The sequence below is a fragment of the Meles meles genome, chromosome 7 (genome assembly GCF_922984935.1).
Source record: "Meles meles chromosome 7, mMelMel3.1 paternal haplotype, whole genome shotgun sequence".
Taxonomy (NCBI): Eukaryota; Metazoa; Chordata; class Mammalia; order Carnivora; family Mustelidae; genus Meles; species Meles meles.
In genome coordinates, this window is record NC_060072.1 from 31569274 (window position 1) to 31597191 (window position 27918).

Here is a 27918-nt window from a genome sequence, read left to right on the forward strand (position 1 = left end):
AGTTTGAAAGATTGTTTCCTCTATATTATACTTTATTAGTAAAATACAGATGAAAAGATGTATACACATTGAAAAAAATACTTTCACCATGTATGATAAATTAAAAACTTGTAATGTGGGACACCTGGGTGGCTCAGTTGGTTGGACAACTGCCTTCGGCTCAGGTCATGATCCCAGAGTCCCAGGATCGAGTCCCTCATCAGGCTCCCAGCTCCACGGGGAGTCTGCTTCTCCCTCTGACCTTTTCCTCGCTCATGCTCTCTCTCACTGCCTCTCTCTCAAATAAATAAAAAAAAATAAATAAAATAAAAACTTGTAATGAGGAAATAATGAATCTAAAGAAAAGCACTACTGAACTACTAAGTATCATACTAATACATATAACTGAACTTTTAATGTTTTCTTTTTGATCAAAAAGGTAAAACATTAGAATACATAATTAACTTTCAATTTCCCAAGAGTGCTTAATAAAAACAACCAGCTAACTGTGAAACAGACATACTCCCACATATACAGTCCTTTCCATTTTTTTTTTTTTAAGATTAAAAAAAAAAAAAGATTTATTTATTTCAGAGGGAGAGAGGGGAGGGGCAGAGGGAAAGAATCTTCAAGCAGACTTCCCACGGACAGAGAGCCCCACTTGGGGCTTGATCTCATGACCCATGAGATTATGACCTGAGCCAAAACCAAGAGTCAGATGCTTAACTGAATGAATCAGCCAGGCACCCTGTAGTCCTTTTCTAAAAACAAACAGGCAAACATATTTTTTATTAATTCATGGCTGCTCTAAAGCTATTTTATTTGAAATAATTAAAAGTGTTAAATTCATTCAAAGATCTATCATGGACTGATGCATAAGCTACATACACAAAAAGGAACCTCACAAAAAAATCTACTGGTTCTTGGATAAAGGAATGTCTCTAATGATTAACTTATTTAAAAGTTCTAATACACTCTCTATTAATATATGCCAACCTAGCTAACTGTGGTTACCATAATTTCCTTCTTCAGTGATATAAAACTCTTTAAAGGGAAAGGTGGTAGTGCAAAGAGTCTAGAACAAATCTGTTTTGTTTCTTACTTCCTAGGTAATATAAAGTAAACTAATCAATCATCTTCCCAATTTGTGTTTCTCTACAAATTGGGGTTAATAACTACTGACATTATATTGTCAGGATACACAGGACATTTTAATAAGTGCTTAACACAGCATCTGATACTTCATAGGTACTCCTTTGATCTACTTATCCCTTTAAAAGATCTTCACAAAACGTCACTATATAGCATGTTTAGGACTATCTTTAAAAAGTTATACCCAGGATCACAATTGTTCCTTTTTTACATACATAAAATAAAATTTATATAAATCTCTGTTTATTTCATTGGTACTACCCTCCCTGTTTTTATTCAGCTTACATTATAGAAATCATTATTTTATATGCCAAAACTTTACATTCATCCACCCTTCCTTACTTTTCCTTTCTTTTAGCAGAACCTCAGCTTTGGATGTATTCTACCATGCAGCTGCTTTGTCTGTATTTACCTGAACAGCAAAGTTCTACTATAGACAGTCCCAAAGCAAAATATATTAGTATCATCATAAATTAATGATAATCAACTTCAAACTGATCCTTAAAACTCCTCAGAATTTCTAGGTATCTTTGACAGGCTCACTCCCTCTCTCCTTTATTTTGAATTTTAATTACTTTTCTTAGGCTTCTGATTCATGTCACTTACAGCGGCTGACCATACTTCCAAACTTACAGAGAAAACTAAAGCCAAAAAACAAGAATTCCTCCAATTCTGCGCTACTAAACTTACCACTATCCACACTGATGTCATTTCCATCCTTTCTGCGACATAAGAAGTGTGTGGTTCCATCTTTTTCAGGCCAAACCCGAGCTCTACATTGCCTCTGCTCCTCACAAATCTCACAATTAACCATTCTTTCATTTACTTGACCACTTTCTAATCAACTGTATTGTTCCTACCCATATTCAAATATGCTCTTGTCTCTTCAACCTTAAACATCTCCTTTGACAACACATCTTTAAATTACCTTACCCATTCACTATGTCCCTTGGGTATAAAAAAAGGTCCCACATTCTTAGGCAAACACTTTTATAGCCAAGGTGATAAGTAGCTTAAGGTTTTAACCCCACTTTACCAATCAACATTTCAAATTAACATTGCAAGTCAACCTATTAGTGATTTCCCTTCCTTCTAAAAGTCAGCGAACTGAGTTCTCCAATGAAAGTGATTCTCCTACCTCTGAAGGTTCACTAATTCTAGATCTTCATGCTTCCTCCAAGCTTTACATGAGATCAGCAGTCTGTTATGTTTTAAGATGGCATAGTCTTCTCTTACTTAGCTGATAATAAATTCAAGCTTGTCTCCTCCTTTGACATATTCAAAGTTGTTATCCCTTCACGTTATCTATACTACCATTCTTCATATCCTCATCTCCTAATTGAGTCTCTCCACAGAAATAAATTTCATTAAGTAACTAATATACCTACAATAGGTCAAATATGACTGATCTCACTTTTCTGCCTCAGAGCATCTGTTAGTGATAACCATTCCATCTTTCTTGAAATACCCACCTACCTTTCTGTCCATTTGGGTCTATCTCCTATTTAGGTTCATTCTCCTCTACACAGTTATCTTTTACTGTACGTAAACTCCTATACCTTCTATAGAAGTTTTTTCAAGACCTAGTTGTAGGTTTCTTCTCTTATCACTCTATATAGCTGGCCCCTTCAACTATTTTCTGAGGGAGAATTAAGACCAAATACTCTAAGACATTCATTTTATGTATGAATTATCTTCTATTCTATGTATTTGGAATGGTAATAGCTGGCTACCATCTTTGAAAAAGTCACAAAACCCCAGCTGAGAAATGCTGCTCTCTATATAACCTCTCCTTAGACCTTCTTATTCACATCCTGGTTTCAATTACTACGCATCTATCAAATTTTTATGTGGAGCTTAGGACTCTCCTCCGAAACTCTAGGCATCAAGTGCTATTCAAAATCACTACTAGGATCAAACTCAAGAGATTAAAAACTAATAGTAAGTATGACCTTTCCCCCAAACTCTGTATTTTTTCAGTCTTCTCTTTATCTCAGAGATCAGCTTCAAATTTTTCCAAAATGCCAGTTCCCTGGTAATTGGGGCCTTGTATTTCTTTTTATCATACATATCCTTAGTGCCTAAAGGTGCCTGGTACATAAGGCTACAAGAAAACCTTTTTACTGAATGAATAAATGAACCTAGTGGCTGTAGTCAGATATGATGTAATTGTATAGTATTAAAAACACTTCCTGGCATATAGCAAATGCTCAAGAAAATGTTAAAGATTATTACTGTCTTCAGTAATTTAAAGGAAGACAACAAAACCACTACAAGTAAAAGGTGACAGCAGAGTAAGAAAATTACAAAGACATACACCTCAGAAAAACAAGACTGTGTAAATAATCAGAGTTCTCTGAACATAGTAAAAAATAACTTGGGGTGTAATAAAAACCTTGCTAATGAGAACTAAAGAACTAAATATTTCTAGCTGTCTATCTCGCATGACACTCTTCTCTGTGTCAAGAAAACAATGATCTACTTGGGTACTTAGGTAAAGAAATAGAAGAAAATGACGCCAATGGCATGCTTCACGGTTTCAGAATTCCTATCAAATCAAGAAAATTCATAACCAGTTTTTAACTTTACATGCTGAATGTCAAATTATGCCTGCATATGGAATTCTGATATATAATTTTAGGATAGCCCAAAAAAAGCTAATAAATCAATCTGATGTTGAACAAAGAAAGATGCTGTTTCTAAGGAGATGCTTTGACAAATCAAAGGCAGTCTTCAAATCAACTGAATGTTTTACATCTGAAAAATTAAGGGAATTTCTTACCATTAAAACAGTCTTGGAGGAATCACCAGGGTATCTAAGACTGAATATTCCCAAAGCCCCCAAAAAGCAAAAGAAAGTAAATGTGGCAAGATTTCGAATATCTAGAAATGACTCTATAAGTGGTATTGTTCCCATGGTCCAATCACAGCAGAGTTCTGAAGGATTTAATAGAAGCCAAGCATTCAAAGGAAGGAGATAGTTAAAAGTTAGCTGCCTTGTAGGAGTTGGGCTTACAGCAGCTGGGTTATCAAACCTGTATAACGAAAGAAAAAAAAAAGTTATTTAGAATAAAACACAAAATACATTCTTTGTAAACACAAAATACATAACATTTAAATAAAACACTGAATAAAAGCAGTATTTTACGTGTAATTTCATTAAAAAGAAAAATATTTTTTACTGATACGTCAGTCCTCACTAGAGTTCAAACTGTCTAACCTTTAAGAAACTTCTAGTTGAGACAAATTATGAAGAGCTGTTTAAAGGGGACCTAGGTTATCTATTTATAGTTTATTATTAAAATAATTCAGACAAAATCACTACAATATTATGATATTCTGCAGAAGTATAACCTTCTCATTAAAAGTAAAAAGAAAACTTTTAAAGGATTGATTGTTGTATGTGAGGTATGAGTGTTTCTGAGAACACTAATCAATGTTTTTTTCTGCATGAGATGGCTTCTCATTAAATGCTCACTAAATGCTAATTAAATCTCACTAAATGCTAATAAAAATTATGTTTCCTAGAAAGAATTACTATGTTTTCCTTTTGCTGTGGATAGAGAAAAGTGCATCACCTATGAGCTTTTTCCTTTTGCTCTGACTTCTAGGAAGGCAAAAACCCAATTTCCAGCACATAAAGGTAACTGTACAGGCCTATGTAACATTTTATCTGTGTCCTATTTTTTCTCCTGATACATACTAATATAAACATATCAGAATTTATATTTGTCCAGGCCATGACATATTACATGTACATGTACATTTCATTAAATTAGTCTGTTTCCTGTAAACTAAGTCAAATCATAGTCAAATCACTTTTTAAAGTATATTTCAAATGAATAGCTTCAGATTTTTATTTTTTTAGGCTATGTTCAAAATTTTATTGGCTATGTTAATATATAAAAACACAATATTCATTTTAAAATGAAAAAGTTAATGAAAAATCAACCCCTAACATTTGTTTGACTTGGTTTTCTTAAAAATTCAAATGGTTGAGAAAAAGTAAATACTATTTGAACAAATAATATCTAAAAAACCTTCATATTTGAACATCTACATGTATGAAAAATAATAAATCTTGAGTCAGGACTTGAATTCTCAAATAACCAACAGAAGTGAATACAAAGTTTTTTTCCTATAATCCACTACTCAGAGTTCATTTTTATAACTCATGGTTTATTTAGAACAGCTAATTTAATAACTGTACTTTAGAGAAAGAATACATGTCAAAACAAGTCAAGCAATATTATAGTCAATTCACAGGGTAATGTAACAGAAGAAAATGTATATACATACATTTTTTAATGCCCCTATGGGAAAATATATATTTAGATGTAACATATCCCATATAGCCATCCACACATACACAAAACAAATACATTCACACCTATAAACTACATTTTCACACTATAGAACTAGAGATGAAAAACAGTCTATGGAAATTCTCTAAAAGGAATAACAAAAACAGTAACACTGAAACTGAGGGTAAAGAAAGAAATGCAAATTATAGTATATATTTACCATTCAATCTATTTCCCATATTTTACTACTTAAATGAGTTGTTCAGTTTAGCATGGCTAGACTCAGAAGTAAAAATTCATGAAATTAGGAAGTATTCTTTAAAGAAAAAATACACTGAAATTACAGAAAATAATTATACATAAACACAAAAAAAAGCTTAAGGTAAGAGAATTATCTGAATTAAATTTTATTCTAACCAAGGCCAGCAATGCACTATCTGGATGACACATGAACAACATTTTGGCCTTTTGTTATTAAAAAAAAAAATGTTCTTGCACTTAATGATACTTTAATGTAACTGAATAAGGAACTAATATGGATCTCATTTTAAATTTTAGCTGAGTAAGGTGAAATGGAAAAATGCTAAATTTTAAAGCAGGAAAAAAAAAGAGATGTAGATTGTTAAATTCAGCATAACTTTTGCTTCTAGCTTTAAACAAACAAAGAACCAGACAAGATATATAAAACTTAACACATTAAGCATCAGGCAAAAAAGGACAATGATACCTAAGAGAAGAAAAACAAATAAGGGAAACCCTACCTGGAAAGTTCAATACCTAGACATAGTTTTTAGTCTATGGAACAGCGAGGGGGAACCTAGTGGAGCCTAGTAGTATCCTTAGATTGCAAAACTAAACTGGGAGCCTTAGGGGCCCAGGGGACTAGGGTCAGTTGGCAGAATACCAGAGAGAACAAAGCTACTGAGAAAGAGAACTTATACCTGTAGAGCATCTCTCTCTAGTTTTTAGTACTGATGAGAACTGTTCAGCATATGTATATGAGGAAATAGTCAATGTCAGTGTAGTGGGTTGAACCATGTCTCTCATTCATATCTACCCAGCACCTCAGACTATAACATTATTTGGAAACCTATTCCTTTGCCAATGTAATTAATTAAGTCAGGATGAGGTCATACTGGATTAGGGCGAGCCCTAAATCTAATGACAGGTATTCTTATACAAAGAGAGAATACAGAGAAATGCACAAGAAAGAAGGAATGCCAATGACTGCTAGCAACCACTAGAAACTAGGAAAGAAGCATGGAACACATTCTTCCTGAGAGTCTTCAGAAGGAACCAACTGTGCCTGACACCTTGATTTTGGACTTCTGGCCTCCAGCACTGACAGAGAATAAATTTCTGCTGCTTTAAGCGACCCAGTTTCTGGTAATTTGTTATAGCAGACCTGGGAAAAATAATGCAGTTAGGAAAGTACCTCTTAAAAGGATTAGATAAAAATTCTCAAATACCATACAGAGGCAGGAATAGTTTCTCAGCAGCCAGAATGAAAATCCTCATAAATCACAGTCTAGGGGCGCCTGGGTGGCTCAGTGGGTTAAGCCGCTGCCTTCGGCTCAGGTCATGATCTCAGGTCCTGGGATCGAGTCCCGCATCGGGCTCTCTGCTTGGTTGGGAGCCTGCTTCCTCCTCTCTCTCTGCCTGCCTCTCTGCCTACGTGTGATCTCTGTCTGTCAAATAAATAAATAAAATCCTTTAAAAAAAAAAAAAAAAATCACAGTCTATCATATAGAGTAGTCAGAAAGGTCTTGTGTCAGTAGCGGAAGAAAATTAGCTATTGCAAATGCTGCTGTGGTCTTATATATCAAAGATTAAAAGTGTGGCTAGGGGGCGCCTGGGTGGCTCAGTGGGTTAAAGCCTCTGCCTTCGGCTCGGGTCGTGGTCCCAGGGTCCTGGGATCGAGCCCCACATGGGGCTCTCTGCTTGGCAGGGAGCCTGCTTCCTCCTCTCTCTCTGCCTGCCTCTCTGCCTAGTTGTGATTTCTCTCTGTCAAAGACATAAAAATTAAAAAAAAAAAAAAAAAGTCTCTTTAAAAAAAAAAAAAAAGTGTGGCTAGAAGATATCAGGGAAATTCAAATCAAAACCACACTGAGATATCAACTTACACCAGTTAGAATGGCAAAATCAACAAGGCAAGAAACAACAAATGTTGGAAAAGTTGTGGAGAAAGAAGAACCCTCTTAGACTGTTGGTGGGAATGCAAGTGGGTGCAGCTACTTTGGAAAACAGTGTGGAGGTTCCTCACAAAATTAAAAATAGAGCTACCCTATGATCCAGCCATTGCACTACTGGGTATTTACCCCAAAGGTACAGATGTAATGAAAAGAAGGGCCATATGTACCCCAATGTTCATAGCAGCAATGTCCACAATAGCCAAACTGCAAAGAGCTGAGATGCCCTTCAGCGGATGAATGGATAAAGAAGATGTGGTCTTCTTACGCAATGGAATATTACTCAGCCATCAGAAAGGCTGAATACCCAACTTTTGCATCAACATGGATGGGACTGAAGGAGATTATGCTAAGTGAAATAAGTCAAGCAGAGAAGGCCAATTATTATACAGTTTCACTTACTTGTGGAACATAAGGAATAACATGGAGGACATTAGGAGAAGGGAAGGAAAAATGAAGGGGAGGGGGAAATCGGAGGGGGAGATGAGCCATGAGACACTGTGGATTCTAAGAAACAAACTGAGGGTTTTAGAGGGGTGAGGGGTGGGAGATGGGTAAGCCTGGTGATGGGTCTTAAGGAGGGCACAGATTACATGGAGTACTGGGTGTTATATGCAAACAATGAATCATGGAACACTACATCAAAACCTAAATGATGTACTGTATGGTGACTAACATACACACACACACAAAATTTCTCAAATAAATGCATCCCAGAACAAAGCTCTAAAATATTTATAGTAATATATTAAAGTAAAATGCATATATATGACATTAAAAAACTGCATGGCATGTGAAGAAATAGAAACATATAATCCATGAGGAGGAAAATTATTCAATCTAAAGTGACTAAGAAATGACACATACAATAAAATTAGTAGAAGAAGAAATTAAAGCACTAGAACATGGAGAGATCATGAAACATAAAAAGGCTTAAAAAGAATTTCCAAAGATGGAAACAATATCTGAAGTGAAAAAGAACTAGAAAAAAATTAAAGGCAGATTAGACATTGCAGAAAAAAGATTACTGAAATTGAATATACTGCAGAAGAAACTATCCAAAACGAAAAAAAGAAGAAAATAGCTTTTGGGGGGGAATAAAAAGAGCATTAGTCTGACAATTTCAAAAGGCTTAATATACATGTAATTGGGGTCCTAGAAAAGGAGAAAAATAATAAGAATATATTTCAAGAAGTAATAGATACAAAATTTCCAAAATTTACATTAAGTAAAACCTACAGATCCTAAGCTCAATTAACCTAGGCACAAGACACATGATGATAAAAGAAGAGTGACTGGAAGTTTGCATTATGTAACCACCTTCACCCAAATTTTGTTATAAGAGAAGTATGTCCTAGGATAGTGATATACAGCAAATGACTATACTTAATGATAGTGTATTGTGTATTTGAAAATCCCAAAGAAAATAGGTCTTAAAAGTTCTCATCACAAGAAAATTTCTTTTTTGTAATTATGTATGGTAATGGATGGATACTATCATGATAATCATTTCTCAATGTGCATGTATCAAATCACTATACTGTATACCTAAAACTAATAGTGTTATATATCAATTGTGCCTCAATTTTTGAAAAACAGAGAAAAAATGACAAAGAGAAAATAATACAAGCAGGCAGAGAGTAAAAGACATACTACACACAGAAGCATAAAAATAAAGATGACAGAAGATTCCCAGTGAAGATAATGCAAGCTAGAAAATAGTAAACATTACTAGAGTGCTGAATGCACAACAATCAATGCAGAATCCTATACTCAGAATTCAAATTATTTTTCAAAATAATTTAAAATTAATTTTACAAAAATGTAAAATAAAGATATTTTTATATGTAAAAGCTAAAACAATTCAGTACCAGCAGACCGACAAGTTAAAAAATGTTAAAGAAAGTCCTTTAGTCACAAAGAAATGTGGTACAAGATGAAAATCACATTGAATGTAAAGAGTTGAAACAGCTCATTTAAAAAAATATTACTTAAAAATATTACAAGAAAGGAATATCCAGCTTTATGCAGCTTACAAGAAGTCAACTTTAAATATAATATAAATATAATAAAAATATATTGATAGATAAAAAGGTAAAAGATGAAAAAAGATAAACAACGTAACACTAAGAAAAAGAAGATAAGGCGAATTTCTGAGTAAAGACCAGGGATAAAGTATCATCAGAGATAAAGAAATCATTTAAACACAAGCCTAAATGTTATGTACTTAGTAACAGAGCTTTAACTCACATGAAGCAAAACTAATAAAACTACCGGTAGAAATAGACATAATTATAGTGACAGATTTTAATATCCTCTTCTCAATAATTATTAGAACAAGTGGATAAAAATCACTAAGCATATAAAAGACTTGCCACTTAACCAATCAAGTTAAAATCACTGTACCATTAAGTAAAAATCATTATTTTCATTCTGGTGGTTTCACAAGTATACACATAGGTCAAAAGCTACTAATTTGTACATTATAAATATATACAGGTTTTTTTTTTTTTTTTTAAAGATTTTATTTATTTATTTGACAGAGAGAGATCACAAGTAGACAGAGAGGCAGGCAGAGAGAGAGAGAGAGAGAGAGAGAGGGAAGCAGGCTCCCTGCTGAGCAGAGAGCCCGATGCGGGACTCGATCCCAGGACCCCGAGATCATGACCTGAGCCGAAGGCAGCGGCTTAACCCACTGAGCCACCCAGGCGCCCCAATATATACAGGTTTTAAAAAAAAAACACTACACCTCAATGAAGCTGTTAAAAAACCTCAATATAAATCAAAACTGAAACACTTTTTTCTGAAACACTTTTAATCTTAACATTAAGAGTTAAAGAAAGAAAGAATTAAAAAAAAAGAAAAACCGAATTTCATACCTGGTGAATACTGGAAGTTGGGACTGAATAACCTGGACTCTAATTACAACAAGTAATAGTGTACTGAACATCAAAACAATGAGTTTTATTAGTGTCTGCAGCATGGAAAATGGAATACTACTCTTTCCACGGAAAAACTGTCCAGCAGTAGTCCATAATAATGGCAAAGTATACTGCAAAAGGAAAAAAGAGTTTTAAACAACAATATACCATAATGTTTTCAATGCAGGATTTTCAAAATGCAAGATTAGTTATAAATTGACTATAATTATAAAATCAATATGGAGCAATTTGTGAAACTGATAATGAATATAACTGAGCCAAATAATCTTATCTAATACTGAATTATATTGTACAACATTACTGTACACATTTCCAAATTGCCTCATGATTCCATTATTGAAATTGAAAGAGCTGTCCTTAAAAACTGAACAAGTCATAAAATGTTCTGTAATTTTCAATGGAAAAATTATTTGAAGATAAAACATGCTGGTTTCTTGCAAATTTTTTTGGTAAACAGATTAATTTACATAATGACGTATTTAGAAAACAAGTTTATTCCAAGAGAATTCAAGTATGATAAAGGATAGTAACAAAAAAACACATTTCTCCTTACCCCTTGTGCAATAAATACTTCATACACACAGCAAATTCCCACAACTGTTATTCCTTGTTCTTTACACAATGTTGCAACAGCAACTAAAACCACTGTCAAGGCAATTGGAGTCCACACTGCAATTTAAAAACAGAAAAATACAGAACTACACAAAACAATTTTATAACATCATAAACAGATATTTTAAGTTAGACAACTATTAGATATTACTAATAAACTTTACTTGTGATTCTATATTCAAATTTGTTATTTCCCACTAACCTGTACTTTATATTTTAAAATGTATTCAAATGTTTTAAGTGATTTTTCCTTTACATACTGAAAACAAAACATCAAGACGTATAACTTGTACTAAAATTTTTTGTGGAGAAGAGAAACTCATAGGCTGGAGTGTTGTGACTAATGAAGTGATTAATGAACTCTCAGTTTGTAATGAAGACAAATACTTTATTACACAGATATCTGTATGTTTAATTAAAAACCCGAAACTGAAAACTACTGGGCAAAGTAGACTAACATCTATTAAAAAAAAAAAAGGTATAAAAACTGAAACAGGTTCATGGTAAGAATTTACTATTCTTCTAAAACATTTGCAATAGAATATTTATAAGTTCTATTTAAACAGAAAACCTACTTCATCAACTTTAAGCAAACATCTACCAGCAGAATAGTAATTTGATTAAAGAAGAATTAATTGTGAAAGTAATTCTGGATCTACTACTAGCTTGCTTTGTGACTTTGGGCAACTTTTCCGAGTTTCAGTTTACCTACTGGAAAATATAATCTCTAATTCTTTTCCAGTTTAAAGGATATATTGTAGTATGATTGTGTGACCTTAGGTTTATTTATTAAGAACATTAATCAAAGTAAAAACTCAATTAATCCCAGGTATAAATAAAAAAAATCTATAAATCTAAAATATTTTCTTTTCTCATTCAGCTTAACACAGAAATTCATTTATCTCTGAAATTGCTTTTAACTTTAAAATACTCTATAGATTAAATTACTGAAAGCTAAACAACTCAAAAAACTTGGAAACACTATTGGAGATACTCTGTATAATAGTATTCCTTTCTTCAAAAAAAAAAAAAAAGGGGGCGACTGGGTGGCTCAGCGGGTTAAAGCCTCTGCCTTCAGCTCAGGTCATGATGTGAAAATTGAAACTGAATGTGGGATTCAACTCAATCATGTGGGATTAAGCCCCACATCGGGCTCTCTGCTTAGCGGGGAGCCTGCTTCCTCCTCTCTCTCTCTCTGCCTGCCTCTCTATCTGTCAAATAAATAAATCTTTAAATCTTTAAAAACAAAACAAAACAAAAAAAACCCTTATATTCTAGTTAGATCAAAACCGTCAAAACTACGAAAGTAGTAGATTATACCAATGGGATATGAGGGCAGATATAATCATACCCATTTTTAAGATGAGGAAATAATTTTGGAGGTCTAAAAAAATAATCATGCACAATAAAGAAATCATGACTTTAACCTGGTTCTTTTGACATTAAATTCAGAGCTTCTTACTAGCTTGTAATTCCATTCCAAGACAGAGAGAGCGAACAGCTGCCTTATGCAATGTTGGATTCAATCTTAGCAACTAATAGCTCTAATAAAGGCAAGAGCTTTATTGAAACCAGTCACTTTAGTTCTTCAACTTTTGGTGGCTTTATTACTGTGTAAACATAAACTTTGATTTTATGAACAGCTCTCTGTGGTTAAAGTTACCATGTGTGATTTTGTCCAAAACAAGTCTCCCAGCTAAATACATTAACAATACTTAAAAATAGATACGTACGTATAGATTCAATTTAAATAATTAAAATCCATTCCAACTTCAAAATATAAGCTTCTGAACTGATTTTACATGTGTAAAGATATAAACCTCTAGCAATCACATATTCAGACCATTATTCTGAGCAAATGCTACATTTTGTGGGGAAGGATAACAGTCAAAAAAGTAAAGATGTATTTGTCAAATGATGTGTGTTATGAAGAAAAATAGAAGGTGAAAGGAAACAGAAAGGAATGGGGAAGATGAGTGGTGCACAGATGACATTTGGGCAGAAACCCAAACTAACAGAAAGGAACAAAGGCCTTCAAGTAGATCATGCTTTAAAAAAAAAAGAGAGGGGTTATGGATGGGTCATTAATAGCCTAGAATTTAAAGTGATCAAATAATTACAAATTGAAAAAGCCTGCACAGGATGATATACATTAGAATATGGACTCTGAAAAACAACCTGAGGGTTTTGAAGGGTCAGGGGTGGGAGGTTGCGGGAACAGGTGGTGGGTAATGGGGAGGGCACGTTTTGCATGGAGCACTGGGTGTTGTGCAAAAAGAATGAATACTGTTACGCTGAAAAAATAAATAAAATGGAAAAAAAAAGAAAACAGTGAATACAAAGATGATAACAAAACTGTTTATTGTCTCAAGTGTAAAATTACATAATGTGGAATATGAAGTATTATGGAAGCTAAGAGGATAGAGAGAGGTTCAAAAGCAGGGTCAGCATCTTTTTAATCAGAATTGTTTAATTGTTCACTCGGTCATTTGCTAAATATACATATAATGAACACTTACTGTATATAAGGAACTATTCTAAGAAATGGAGACAGAAACGTATCCATATTACAAATCTAAGAAGGCACTATAAGTGTTTGGCTAAATCACTTATTTCTTGAGCCTTAGTTTACACTAATACAAAATTAGGCTCCTTATCATCAGTACCTTGGGTCTATAGTGAGAAAATTGTCCAAAAATGTAGGAAAAAAACTCAGAGTTAAATTTTAAGATGAACCAAATATAGGTTACCATCATGTAAACTCTTCCATGCCCTCTGTTCCCACACTTCTAAAAATCATTTTTATTGCCTGGGGCTTGTTTTCTGCTAATAGCTGGCAATTAGCAGGATTAATAACCTAATTTGTACAAAGCATTTTTCAGGGTGGGCCACATGATAGGGACTCAATAAGTAGCTGAACTATGATCAACACATAATGAAAGTTATATTCCAATAAGCTTTCAACTTTACCTAAACAATACAATTCACAGCCTTCACAGGTGTTATTATAGAAAGACAACTTATGTATTAGTAGTTGTATCATTTATAGATGACAGTACATGGAATTAAGAATGACTCTAAAACTCCTATATTCAACGGTAACATTTTAAGTTAAAACACACAGAATCTGTTAGTCACAAGAAGTATAAACTACATGCAAAAGATTTTTTAATATTGATAATGTTGCATATCATGTTCATATGTCCATACATGCTGAAGTAGTACAATATATAAAGATAAACCCAAGTGTGGCATATATTTTATAAGAAACAGAGTAAATAAACATTACTTGATCAAGTTTTATAGATATAGAGAAAAAAATTAAATGTTAGACACTCACCTATGGAATTATCTGGTCCTTTTGATCTGGTATATGACAAAAATGCAGCTAGAAAAAAGATAGAGGACAAAAGTTCTGCTCTTCCTACAACACCTGTTACCTAAAATGGTAAAGGGAGGGTAGTTCATATTAATGAAGACTCTCTTGAAAATTTAACTACCATATATAATAACAGCACTTTAAAAATCAAATTGCCATAATTTTTAAAGCACACATTCCAGTTTCTTAGACATTCTCTGAGTGCCCTCATGTGGTGAATTGGTATAACTTCCATAAAAATAAATTTACCAGTGACTCTACAATGGTTTTTTGATTACTATTTTGAAATAATTACAGACTCACAGGAAGTTGCAAAAATAGATACAGAGAAGTCCTGTGTACTGTTTACCCAGCTTCCCTCAAAAGAAACATCTTAAATATTAGTATAGTATCTAGAATAGTTCTTAATTTAAAAAAAAAAAAACCTAAGACCTTATTTTCTTAAAATACAAGTATTCTTAAAATATAAAAATACTCAAATTCAGTAAGTTCTATCTCATAATAAATGTATAAACTTAAGACAATAAACTTTAAATAAGTTCTTTTTTGGGGTTCCTGGGTGGCTCAGCCAGTTAAGAGTACGACTCCAGTTCAGGTCATAATCTCAGGGTCTTGGGGATCAAGACCCACAGAGGGCTCCCTGCTCAGCAGGGAGTCTGCTTGTCCCTCTCCCTCTGCCCTCCGGCTGCTTGTGTTCTGTCTGTTTCTCAAATAAATAAAAGTCCTTTTTTAAATTCTAAAATATTAAATATAAAACCCTCAAACCCTTTCCTTTATTCTGAACTCACTGTAGAATTTAAAACCACCTATCATTTTTGTAAGTAGATGGAAAAATGTTGGTTCAACTAGACACAAAAAGCTTCAAGACAGTGAGAGAGATACACAAACCCCTTCCAATACACACAGACCCATTCAAGTACAACAGAGGTTAAACATACTTTTGCTTACAACTGAAAGCCTATAACAAAGCAATTGAACAGTCCTTTTTCCTCTGATGAGAGGCAATTTTGGAGTTTCAAGGTTATCAAGAAAAAGTTGTAATACATCTTGGTAGGTAGGGGCTGACAGACATATTGGCAACGCAAAGACAGTTCACAATTTTAAAACATGTGGCATCAGACAACATGAAAGTACTGATTATTTTCATCAGTTATGTTTACATATATTCTGCTATATGTTTACATATATTTTCATTCTTTTACTTAAATTTGTCTTATTATTTTCTGTCCTTTGAAACACACTGCAAAGTTGACAAATATTTTAAATCTATATTCATAAAAAAAACCAATTAGCAAAGGACTGTGTTCATTTATACTTCACATTATTCACTGTGAGCAATTATATCTTATGTCCTTAAATAACAAATGTTTATGTTTCAAAATTTGTTTTAAATTTAAAAATTTCAGGGGCATCTGGGTGGCTCAGTCAGTTAAGTGTCTGCCTTCAGCTCAAGTCATGATCCCAGAGTCCTGGGATTGAGCCCCACATTGGGCTCCCTGCTCAGTGGGAACCTGCTTCTCCCTCTCCCTTTGCCTGTGGGTTCCCCTGCTTGTGTGCTCTTTTTCTAATAAATAAATAAAATCTTAAAAATAAATTAATTTAAAAATTTTATACAGTAGAAAGTTAGACTCTACACTAGGAAGACATACTAATTTAAAAATATTCAAATATTTTAATTAAGGCCATAGTTAATTTTTTTCCTTAAAAACACACCATTATCGTCACTTAAAAACATAACAAGTACCATTGTTAAAAAAAGAAAAAGAAGAAGAACACTGATTTACAGTTTTACTTACTGCTTCTGTGTGTATTGGGTGCACTGCAAAAAGTAAAGAAGCAATCATACTACTCCTGTTGTTCAGAAAAAGTTTGCAGACTTTAAGAAATATCACACTAACCACAGCATGAAAAATCATATTCAAGAGATGATATGACATTGGTTTCAGTTCACTAAACAGATAATTTAAGCGAAATGTCAATACTGTTAAGGGGCGGTAAGACTTGTGGCTTCTTTCCTAAAAGGAAAAAAAAACAATCATCATAAAAGTACCATGGTCCTTCAGGGCACATAAACTAATCCTTGCATTTATTATTAAAAGAATCTACATTTGGCTGAGATATAGCAATAAAATAAAGAAATGTCCCAAGGATAACACAAACCTAAAAGATAGTTTTATAATGTGTTTACCTATTTCCTTAGTCCCGAAACAAAGGAAATTTCCTCCTTTTGCAAATATCCCATCCCATTAACAATAGAGGAAGAACATATGACTATTAATTCCTCTTCAATACAAAACATTTAAACAAAAATAAAGCAAGACAATAGTGGCATTGATCAAATTAGAACACAGGATTCTCTCCAAAGCCTACTTTCCAATCTATTACTAATACAAGCATTTATGTAACTGCTGCCCAGATTCTCAAAAGAAAATAAAAGAACAAAATGTTTACCATGTCAGTTTTAATAGTGAAGACTCAGAAAAGCACTATCTAATTGTTTTATGAAAAATACCTTCATAATATGTAAACCTGAATATATTAAACCAAAAAACCCCCAAATACTACACCCAGAATAACACAAGAACAAAAACTTTCTTAGAATAACCGAATAGATACCTTTGTTATGGTAGTATTCCTGGCAATAAATCAAATTTTAGGTGAAGCTGCTGAATTTACTGGTTAGAAGTTTCATTTAACCAGAAATATTTTTACCGTAAGACAAAAATCAAACCAGATTTAAGAATAAAATACACAGGACAAAAACACATAAAATATCCTAGTTATTTTTTTTTTTTAATTTTAGGTAAGGGCATTCACACTCACCTTCTTTGCTGTCATACCTCTTACCATTTTGCTATAACTCTGGTATTACAGGTGTTGACTTAAGCCTGTTTATCCCTACTAGGGAACATTAGGAACCACGAGGAATAAACATTTCTCAATTTGAAGACAGGAACATTTTAATATCTCTGTATGGACTACAAATACCATGAGTGATGTTACCTAGAATGCTCTTTGCTGTTTAATTTTTGTACATCATTTGACTTAGCTAAGCTATACAAAATTATTTTTAAGGCATTATACTGAGCTGCCATGATGTGTACATAAAAGTAAAAAAAAGGCCTAGAAACCTTTTGAGTGCCTGAAAGGTTACTGTAGTTACAGTGGGACACACCTGCCAGTTAAAAGGATGAAGTCCTAAAGTGCAGGGAACAGGTTATTTTTAATTGCAATATATACAAATGTTTTTTTAGATCTATTAGATGTACAGTCACAGCTAATGGCCAATTAAAAATTAAATTATTAACATAATTAATTATTCACACAATGCATTAGTAATCTAAGCCTCCTTTGTGATAAATAGTCATCAGTGTAGTACAAAAAAGTAGACTACTCTGTGAAAATATAGTAAAATAGCTAGTTCTATTACAAACAAAACAATATAGATCATTATTAAATTCAGGTATATTAAAGAAAAAACTTAATTACTCATAGTATTAGTTGGCAATAGAAACATAAGCGTGAATATAATGAATAGCCTAATAGTCTCCTATTAATGTGAATCTCCATCTAGTGATGGTAAAACAAAGTGAAATGGGATATTTGCAAAACTTACCTTAACAAAGATATTTCATAAGCCAAATGCCGGAAGAGATGGCTCATTACAGCTCAGTGGTTCTCAACTCTGGCTGCGCCAGAGAATTATTTGGATAAACAGAAAAAACCTAATCCTCTACTCCTCCCTACCCCTCAAATCCCACAAGAAAAATAAAAAAGCAAACACACACAAAAATAACAAGACAAAAATACTGATGTCCACATCCCATTCTGAGATAACTGTAACAGATTTGAGCAGAGCCTTAGTAATACTTTTTAAGTGCCCCAAGCAGATTCTAATATGTAGCTAGACTTATAATCCAATGAACCATTCAAAAACAGAGTATTACTTATCCAAAGAATGGGTTTACTAAAGAGATAATCTAAACACTAAGGGGCCCAGAGGACTCCAAAGACCCCTACTATGCCAGTATTCATAAAGCTCACCAGTATGTCCAAAGCCCAAAATGTGTCTTTAAGATCTACACTGGTACAAAAATCCTCATGAAGGTTTGGGCACTCACAGATAGGCTTCCAGGCTTTCATTACTTGATGATATCAACCATTAGATCTCTGAATGTGCTAATTCCAGGCTGGTCAAGAGCGGGCGTTGGTGGTATAGTGGTGAGCATAGCTGCCTTCCAGGCTGGTCAAGAAAACCTATAATACCTAAATACTACTCAGAATAATTCCTCCTTGGGGCACGCCTGGATGGCTCAGTTGTTAAGTATCTGCCTTTGGGTCCGGTCACGATCCCTGGGAGCCTTGCACTGGGCTCCTTGCTCAGCTGGAGGTCTGAATCTCCTTCTCCCACTCTCCCTGCTTGTGTTCCCTCTCTCTGTCAAATAAATAAATAAAATCTTAAAAAAAAAAAAAAAGAGAGAGTAATGGCACATTTCCCTAGAGAAAGAGAATATGCCCATCAGAAAAAAGGAGTAAGCAACAATCTCCACCATATACTGTTGTTCAAATTTGTTCGTTCATTTTGTCTATGTTTATTATGAGTATTTTTCTTAATCTGTCCACTTATAGGTCCTCTGAACAAAATCAAATTTTCAATCTGTAAAGCTGAGGATGTCACAAAACATAGCCACTGACACCATGGTATGATAACTTTCATCAGACCCTTAATCTAGGCAGCTAATCTTTCAGTTAAAATCTCAATGTCATGATTAAAATCACTACAGATACTAGCTTAAGTTGGGAAATGGACACATTTTTCTAAGGCTCACTAGGGAAAAAATGCAGGGGTAGAAGGAAAGAAACTGCCTAGAACATAATGTATCTTACAGAATCACATTTTTTTCTCATTATCAAATATTCATTTCTTTTAAAGGCTAGAATTGGGTAAGAGGAAGGTTATAAGAAAATAAAGTCTGCTTATTTAACAAGAAAAAATACTTAGGTGCTTGTGACTAGAGGAATGACAGACTTCATTCCCATTCTTGAGAAGCTTCCATATTTAAAGAATGTGGAAAGGGACCATGAATGACAACTGACAAACTATGAAAGACCGTTGTATGTTACAGTTCAACTATGCACCAGGCAATATAGATTAATTCATTTATTTATCCTTGAGGTATTATTCTTTTATAGATCATATTTTTCATACATCTTGCCATCTAAAAGCTATAGTCTCACCAATTTCATACAACTATTAAGGATTATAACAGTAGGATCCAATCTATGGGATCCCAAAATGACAAGAGCTTAATTCCCAAAAGTTTAATAGTGACCTTCAAGATAAATACACTGACAAAATAAATACATCTTCATAAAAAAGGAACTAAACTTTTGGATTCTCAATATAAAATTAAAATAACTATTAGGTAACAAATATGACACAAATTTAAAATTTTCTGCAGAAAAAAAACTCTCAATACCTTTACCTTTAAAGTCTAATCTATTTATACTGAAGTCACATATTTTTAGATGGTTAAAAAGTATATAATAAGTGGTCATCTCTTTTGCCTGATTCATGAAAAAAAAATTAGCAAGAAATAGATTTGTTTACACTTATTGCTATCCTAACACATTTGGTTTTCACACACATATGTTGTTTTTAAAAAGATTAAACCAAGGTACACAATCAAGGAAAGAATTATGTACTGCTTTAAAGAAGACAATCACATGGGGGCGCCTGGGTGGCTCAGTGGGTTAAAGCCTCGGACTTTGGCTCAGGTCATGATCCCAGGGTCCTGGGATTGAGCCCCACATCAGGCTCTCTGCTCAACCGGGAGCCAGCTTCCCCTTCTCTCTCTGCCTGCCACTGTGCCTACTTGTGATCTCTCTGTCAAATAAATAAAAAAATAAAATCTCCAAAAAAAAAAAAAAAAAGAAGAAGATAATCACATCTTCTACTTCCTATCTAACATATACATTTTAGAGAAACAAATTCGTAAGTGCTATGATGACAATGTTGATAAAAGAAATCAGGAGTAATAAACTATTAGAATATTTTAAAATCTAAGATGCATATAAGCAATAAATAACTACTTACCTCAGACATAGGAGTTCCCCAGAAGTCATTCTGAAATAAAGTTTTTAAAGGTGTAGATGGATGCAGGTCTTTATTATCCAGTATTGCTGAAACATCATCAAAAACAAAACCACAAAAGAGGCTGTTCCAATAGCAGGCAGTAACCACACCTACTATTAAGGTTATTTCTTTGAGGTTAATATCAGCCATCTTTTCTACAAGCACTTGTGGACAAAATCTGGGGAGAAAAATCATGAAGATAAAATGAAATAAGCATCATTGTTTCTTTACCTAAATAAAATTTTCATCAAAAGGTAAGTAAAATAGTGAATGTTAATTCTCCCAGAGAATTCTTCAAAGCTCAGCTCAAATTTCATAGATCTTTGAAAAGCATTAGCTAACCACCCCTCCAAATTCCTAACTTAAAACAGAATTGCTCCTTCATGTATTTCATATTTCTATTAGAATCTTTATCACACCATTTAATCTTTGGACTTACCTCTCTAGCTAACAAGACAGTGACTCCTTATCAATTGTCACAGGTTAGGTTATTCGGGGAAACACACACACACACACACACACACACACACACACACTTTAAAAACCTAGTATGGGGGGTGCCTGGGTGGCTCTTTGGGTTAAAGCCTCTGCCTTCGGCTCAGGTCATGATCCCAGGGTCCTGGGATCGAGCCCCACATTGGGATCTCTCTGCTCAGCGGGGAGCCTGCTCCCTCCTCTCTCTCTGCCTGCTTCTCTGTCTACTTGTGATCTCTGTCTGTCAAATAAATAAATAAAATCTTTAAAAAGCAAAACAAAACAAAACAAAACAAAAAACCAAGTATGGTATACTCCAGAAGCAGTAAATAAATTTTTGTTAGGGGAAAAAAAAAAAGATACTGAACATGGATTTTCTGAAATGTAGATGAAGCTTATATTTTAGTACCTTATATACCTGAAGATCAACTATTAACTAAATTAGGCATCCAAACTGTTAGCCTGCAGCCTTGTTTAATTTGGTTAGAGCCTTTTAAAAATATCTTAAATGTGTTTAAAGGCATTCTAAGCCTAAGCTAACTGTATACTAGCCATTTAACTATAGTCTCCCTATTTTTTCACACTGATTTATTTGATTGATTTATGTTATCTGCTTAGCAATGAGCTTAAAACCCAGATCTAAATCAGTGTATTTCTCATTACAACAAATGATTTTAATCTAGAGAACAGGTTTCATACATGACAGTTCATAATTAAGTCACTGCTTTAGAAAGAATTTAATAAGAGAATGGTTTAGAGTAAAAGAAGCTGTGTTAACTGGATAATACTGAAGAATGAATCTTATAATAAAAATAAGGTTGGAGGGTACTCTTGAAAAAAACAAGCCAATGATATACTCTTCCAGCTTGAGTAGTGTCATTAGTATCATTTTCTGTATTATCTGTGGATGAATTATGGCCCACCAAAACCATTCATAACCAAATCCCCTGAATCTGTGATAATGTTACTTTACATGGCAAAAGAGACATTACAATGTGTGATTAAATTGAGGGTTTTGAGATGATGGGTTTATATCTTCATTATCTGGGCGGGCCAATTCAATGACAAGAGACCTTAGAAGTTGGGCGCCTGGGTGGCTCAGTGGGTTAAGTCCCTGCCTTCGGCTCGGGTCATGATCTCGGGGTCCTGGGATCGAGTCCCGCACCGGGCTCTCTGCTCAGCGGGGAGCCTGCTTCCCTCTCTCTCTCTCTGCCTGCCTCTCTGCGTAGTTGTGATTTCTCTCTGTCAAATAAATAAATAAAATCTTTAAAAAAAAAAAAAAAAGAGAGACCTTAGAAGTTAAAGAGGGAGGAAGGAGAGTCAGGAAAGCAGAGATGGGAATGATGTGATGGCAGGCTGGGACCACAAGGCAGGGAATGATGGTGGCCTCCAAAAGCTGGAAAAACCAAAGAAACACATTCTTCATTAGAGCCTCTAAAGTGACCACAGCCTACTGACTCTAAATTTTAGTCTAGGGAAACCTATTTTGTACCTACATAATTATAAAATAATAAATTTGTGTTGTCACTTTATTTGTGGTAATCTATTACAGCAGCAAGAAGAAACTAATTAAAGAGCCAGAAGATCAAAGACCTGATATATATATAGATATATCTATATATAGATATATCTATATATATCTATAGGAGTTCTTGCTAGATGAGAGAAGAATACAGTAGGGAGGGCAGAGAGACTTAAAATCAGGTGAAAGATTTATATAAGGATACAGACACACAAAAGTATTAAGTACGTTTAGACAGATAGGGAAACCTTAGAATATAATACTTAAAGAAATGTAAAGTCCAATCCTAGAAATTACAAAGGGAAATAAGCTGTACCTTTTGAAGAAATAGTTTTCAAGTAAAAGAAAAATGATCTAAGAGTTTATCTGAATCCAGAACTGATTTATCATCTCTAAAGAGTATGAACTTGCACCTTATCCCAGAAAAAATTAGTGGCAGTTGTTTCAAGATTGGAGATACTGAACAGGCATTTGCCTCACTTCTTCTCAATCACAGACTAAAATGACAATCAAGGTACTAAAAAGCAAAAAACAAAAAGCAAAAATAAATAAATAAATAAATAAATAAAAATAAAAGTAAAAATAAATAAATTCACAAGGATAAAGACCATTGGATTTTGGAAGCTCCAAAAACAAAAGTTTAGTGGTGATTCAAAAGAGCTCAGGAAAGTGCATCTTAAGCTTAAGGGGTAAAGCTAAAAAGTTTTTTTGCATCCCTGCCAGCATCAATCTCAAAACTGGTGACAAGAATCTCAAGAAAAAGGAACAGATGTATTTGTTAAAATTTAGACTCCTCTGTCATTGGGTAGAGGCAAGCAACCTCTTCTCCTGTAGCAGGGCAGAAGACTAGAGACTTCCTCTCTGAAATAGACGAAACCCAGGGTGTCTGATATGGGGGATACAAGTGAAAACAAAGGTAGCAAACTGAAAATGAAGGTTAACTAAAAGTCTGTATTTTGAGACCCTCCAGTTATCTTCTACCATCTAGGCTCAGAATCTTGTAAAATTTTACAACCCTGGAAACAAACAAAAAAGAGGCCTCTAAAAGTTTCCAAAAAGGAAGAAAGCAGGTTTCATAGCAAAGATTAGGAATTCAAACAAATCTCTCTTTTTTTCCCCCCACTAACACTGGAAGCTGGTGGATGGGGTGGGGGTGGGGGAGATATCCAGAAAAAAAGGAGTAATGCTTCAAATTTCTGAGGGATAATAATTTCTAACCTAAAATTTGATATTAATAAACACAACTTTCTAGAACAAAAAATATCTTAAGATATTCAAGGTCTCAAAAACCTTATCTCTGGTGTCTCCTCTTCTCAGGAAACTAACAGAAGACATATTCCAATAAATGAGGGAGTATACCAAGAAAAAGAAAGGGAGGGAAATCAGGAAACAGAGGATCCAATGCAAGACAGCAACAAAAGAAATACCCAGAATGAGAACCATGCAAGCAGGTCCACTAGCCAGTCCACACTAGAACAGGTCAGAAGGTTCTTGAGCAATACTCCCAGGAAGATATAAACAGAGCACCTAAAGTGTAAGAACCATTTCACTCTCCCATTGTGTGCGTGATTGTAATTTAGAAAAACAAAACAATTCAGGACATCCACCACTAGGTGGGTGAAAATCAAGTCCTGTGTATGGGTCACAAATCTCTCTTCCATATATAATCTCAGGACCCTGATCTGGGACATTTGGGATTCTTACCCCAAACTGCTGTTTGTGAAACTGTTTGCTTAAGTGTTTTCATCACAGGAAAAATTAAAATTAGTAGAAGAAAAAGAGTAAATTAAACCTCTACTACTTCAAAGTTATATTGGGGAACAATATGCATATGATTATCACAGTACTAATCATGTTTAAGAGACTCTGACATACACCGTAGACTCTTGGCATATTAGCTTCAAATCCAATAAAGTACAATTTTATATGATACAATAATATATAATACGTATTATATTAAATTACAAACCATGCAATTTATGGATTTAGACTTTTTAGGTGAAAAGTATAATAATTTAGCCAAGTTTACAAATATTATTGGAATTTTGTAAGGACTTGGGAGTTGCTATAGTTTTAAGCTTAATTTACTAGTTTATACAAATTGTTTTAAGTATTGAGAAAGTTTTGCTTTTTAAGTCAGGTATCTGAAGTCCTTAATACAAATGAATACATTCAAATTGTAAATATAATTTTTAAAGATTTTATCCACTTATTAAAGAGAGAGAGAGAGAGCATGAGCAGGGGGCAGGGAAGGGGACCGGGGGAGAGCGAGAAGCAGACTCCCCTCTGAGCAGAGCCCAAATGGGACTCAATCCCTGGGACTCCAGAATCATAACCGTGACTGAAGGCAGATGCTTAAGATGCTTAACCGACTGAGCCACTCAGGCGCCCCCATAAATACAATTTTAAATTAAGGGAATTTAAACAAGTTTTGTTTTTTTTTAAAAGACATATTTATTTTAGAGAAAGAGCATGTGCGCACATGTGGTGGGTGGGGAGGCAGAGGGGTAGAGGGGGGAGAGAGACAGAATCCCAAGCAGACTCCACATCAGGCTTGATCTCATAACCTTGAGATCACAACCTGAGTGGAAACCAAGACTTGGATGTCTAACTGACTGTGCCACCCAGGTGCCCTGACCAACTTTGAAATGTAGCTAAGGCACTTAGTCCTTTCAATTTGAGTTGTTATAGAGAAAAAGGGTAAGTTTATAAAATAAGGTTTTTTTTGGGGGGGGGGGGGCGCCTGGGTGGCTCAGTGGATTAAAGCTACTGCCTTCGGCTCAGGTCATGATCCCAGGGTCCTGGGATCGAGCCCCGCATCGGGCTCTCTGCTCGGCGGGGAGCCTGCTTCCTTCTCTCTCTCTGCCTGCCGCTCTGCCTACTTGTGATCTCTCTCTGTCAAATAAATAAATAAAATCTTTAAAAAAAAAAAAAGTTTTTTTTTAAGGTTGAATTTAAAGGTTTAAAAAAACATAAGATTATAAAATGTAACTTTAAGAAACTTGGACAGTTCCCAGGATTTCTAAATAGTTAATGAAGAGTTATACAGTCACATTAAGTTGCAATGCAGTTCATTCAGTAACTGAAACACTCAATTCCAACATAATAATCAAAACTCTCAACTTGATTTAACTCTGGGGATTGTCCTCTACTCCAAGCTCTGGATCACTGAAAATAAGAAGCCTCTTGTCATGGAATGGGGTTCTACTCTTCCTTCTTTAGATATGAGCGTACCTTACACTCTGGTTAAACATAGTTTTTGAACACTACAGCATTAGAGCAAAATGATGAAAGAAAGGAAAACAAAAATGCTTACTTGACATGTATGGGACAAAACCCCTTACTACTGGGAATCCTCACCTCAAGTTCCTTTTATCCCTTAGTCGCTCCTTGGAAACGTGATATCCAGCTTTTATTCACTGAGATCTATTTACAATCATGACCCCTACTTCCATCCTCTACTCCCACAGGAGGCTTTGGGGGCAGAACCTCAGATGACTCCACAACTGAGCTCACAAGCATGCACTGGAACTAGCTCACTCCCTTTATTTCATCATTAAACTCCCTTGGGTTATCTTTAAAATTCTACAAACTTGGTATGGGTGAGGGGTTTAAGAAGCATCACATGGGTTTGCCAGTGAAATGCTATTCATCAAGTAAATGGCATTATAAAATGCTTACTATTCAGGATGAGTACTGTTATGGTTAGCTTTATGTGTCAACTTGGCGAGAGTAGTATCAAATACTAATCAAGGTGTTGGTATGAAAGTATTTTGTAGATGTGGCTAACGTTTACAATCCAATGATTTTAAGTAAAGATTATATTCCATAATGTGGATGGACCTCATCTAATCAGTTGAATTACCTTCAGAGCAAAACTGAAGTTTCCCTAAAAAGAATTTCTACCTCAAGACTGCAGCATCAGATCCTGCTGGAGAGTTTCCACTCCAGCCTACTCTACATCTACAAACTCTACATCTACAAATTCTGAATTTACCAGCCCCATAATTTTTTAAGTCCAATCCTTGATATAAGTATCTTTATTTGATACATATACACAAGTATATGTATGTATACATATATGCACATACATATATATAACTATACATATATATTACTGTTGCTGGTTGTGCCTGGGTCCCTATTGCTTATAGTTATCCTGCTTGATTAAAGCAGGAAATCTAAATCTAGGAAATCTAGGGGGTCTCCATTAAGAAGGAGAATTACAGGCCAATATCTCTGATAAACATGGGTGCAAAAATTCTCAAAAAGATACCAGCAAACTGAACTCAATCGTATGTTAAAAGAATTACTCACAATTGTATGGGATTTATTCCTGAGCTGCAGGAATGGTTCAATATTCACAAATCAACTGAGGTGATACACCACATTAATAAAAGAAAGGATTAAAAAAAGGGGGGGATAAAAACTATATGATCCTGTCATTAGATGCAGAAAAAGCATCTGACAAAAACACAACCATTCTTGATAAAATTTTCAACAACAAAGTACAGTTAAAGGAAACATACCTCAACATCATAAAGGCCGTATACGAAAGACCCACAGCTAACATCATCCCCAGTGGGGAAAAACTGAGAGCTTTTACTCTTAGGTTAGAAACAAGACAGGGATGTCCACTCTTACCACTGTTATTTAACATAGTACTGGAAGTTCTAGCCTCAGCAATCAGACAACAAAAAGAAATAAAAGGCATCCAAATTGGCAAGGAAGAAGTCAAACTCTCACTATCACAGACAACATGATACTTCATGTAGAAAACTCAAAGACTACACCAAAAGATTTCAAGAACAAATACACACAGTTGCAAGATATAAAGTCAACATACAGAAATCTGTTGTATTTCTATACACCAATACTAAAGCAGCAGAAAAAGAAATGAAGGAATCTATCACATTTACAATTGCACCAAAACCATAAGATAGCTAGGAATAAACGTAATCAGAGAGGTAAAAGATCTGTACTCTAAAAAACTATAGGACACTGATGAAAGAAATTGAAGAGGACACAAAGAAATGGAAAAGCATTCCATGATCACGGATTGGAAAAACACTGTTAAAATATCTATACTACCAAAAGCAATCTGTACATTTAATGAAAACCCTATCAAAAAAACCACCAGCTTTTTCACTGAGTTAGAACAATCTGAAAATTTGTATGGAACCACAAAAGACCCCAAATAGCCAAAACAACCTTGAAAAAGAAAAGCAA

At 34.3% G+C, this 27918-nt stretch overlaps 1 protein-coding gene across 3 annotated transcripts in view; it reads right to left on the reverse strand.

Annotated features, from left to right (window-relative positions):
• Positions 1-27918, reverse strand: part of TMTC3 (transmembrane O-mannosyltransferase targeting cadherins 3) — a 58991-nt gene that overhangs the window by 25078 nt on the left and 5995 nt on the right. For all 3 annotated transcript variants that reach the window (XM_046013014.1, XM_046013015.1, XM_046013016.1), the window contains exons 2-7: positions 20655-20871; positions 16354-16572; positions 14519-14618; positions 11120-11235; positions 10504-10676; positions 3914-4166 (exon numbers count right to left, since the gene is read on the reverse strand). In XM_046013014.1, the coding sequence (XP_045868970.1) occupies positions 3914-4166; positions 10504-10676; positions 11120-11235; positions 14519-14618; positions 16354-16572; positions 20655-20871 (1078 nt within the window). The remainder of the gene's footprint in view (positions 1-3913; positions 4167-10503; positions 10677-11119; positions 11236-14518; positions 14619-16353; positions 16573-20654; positions 20872-27918) is intronic.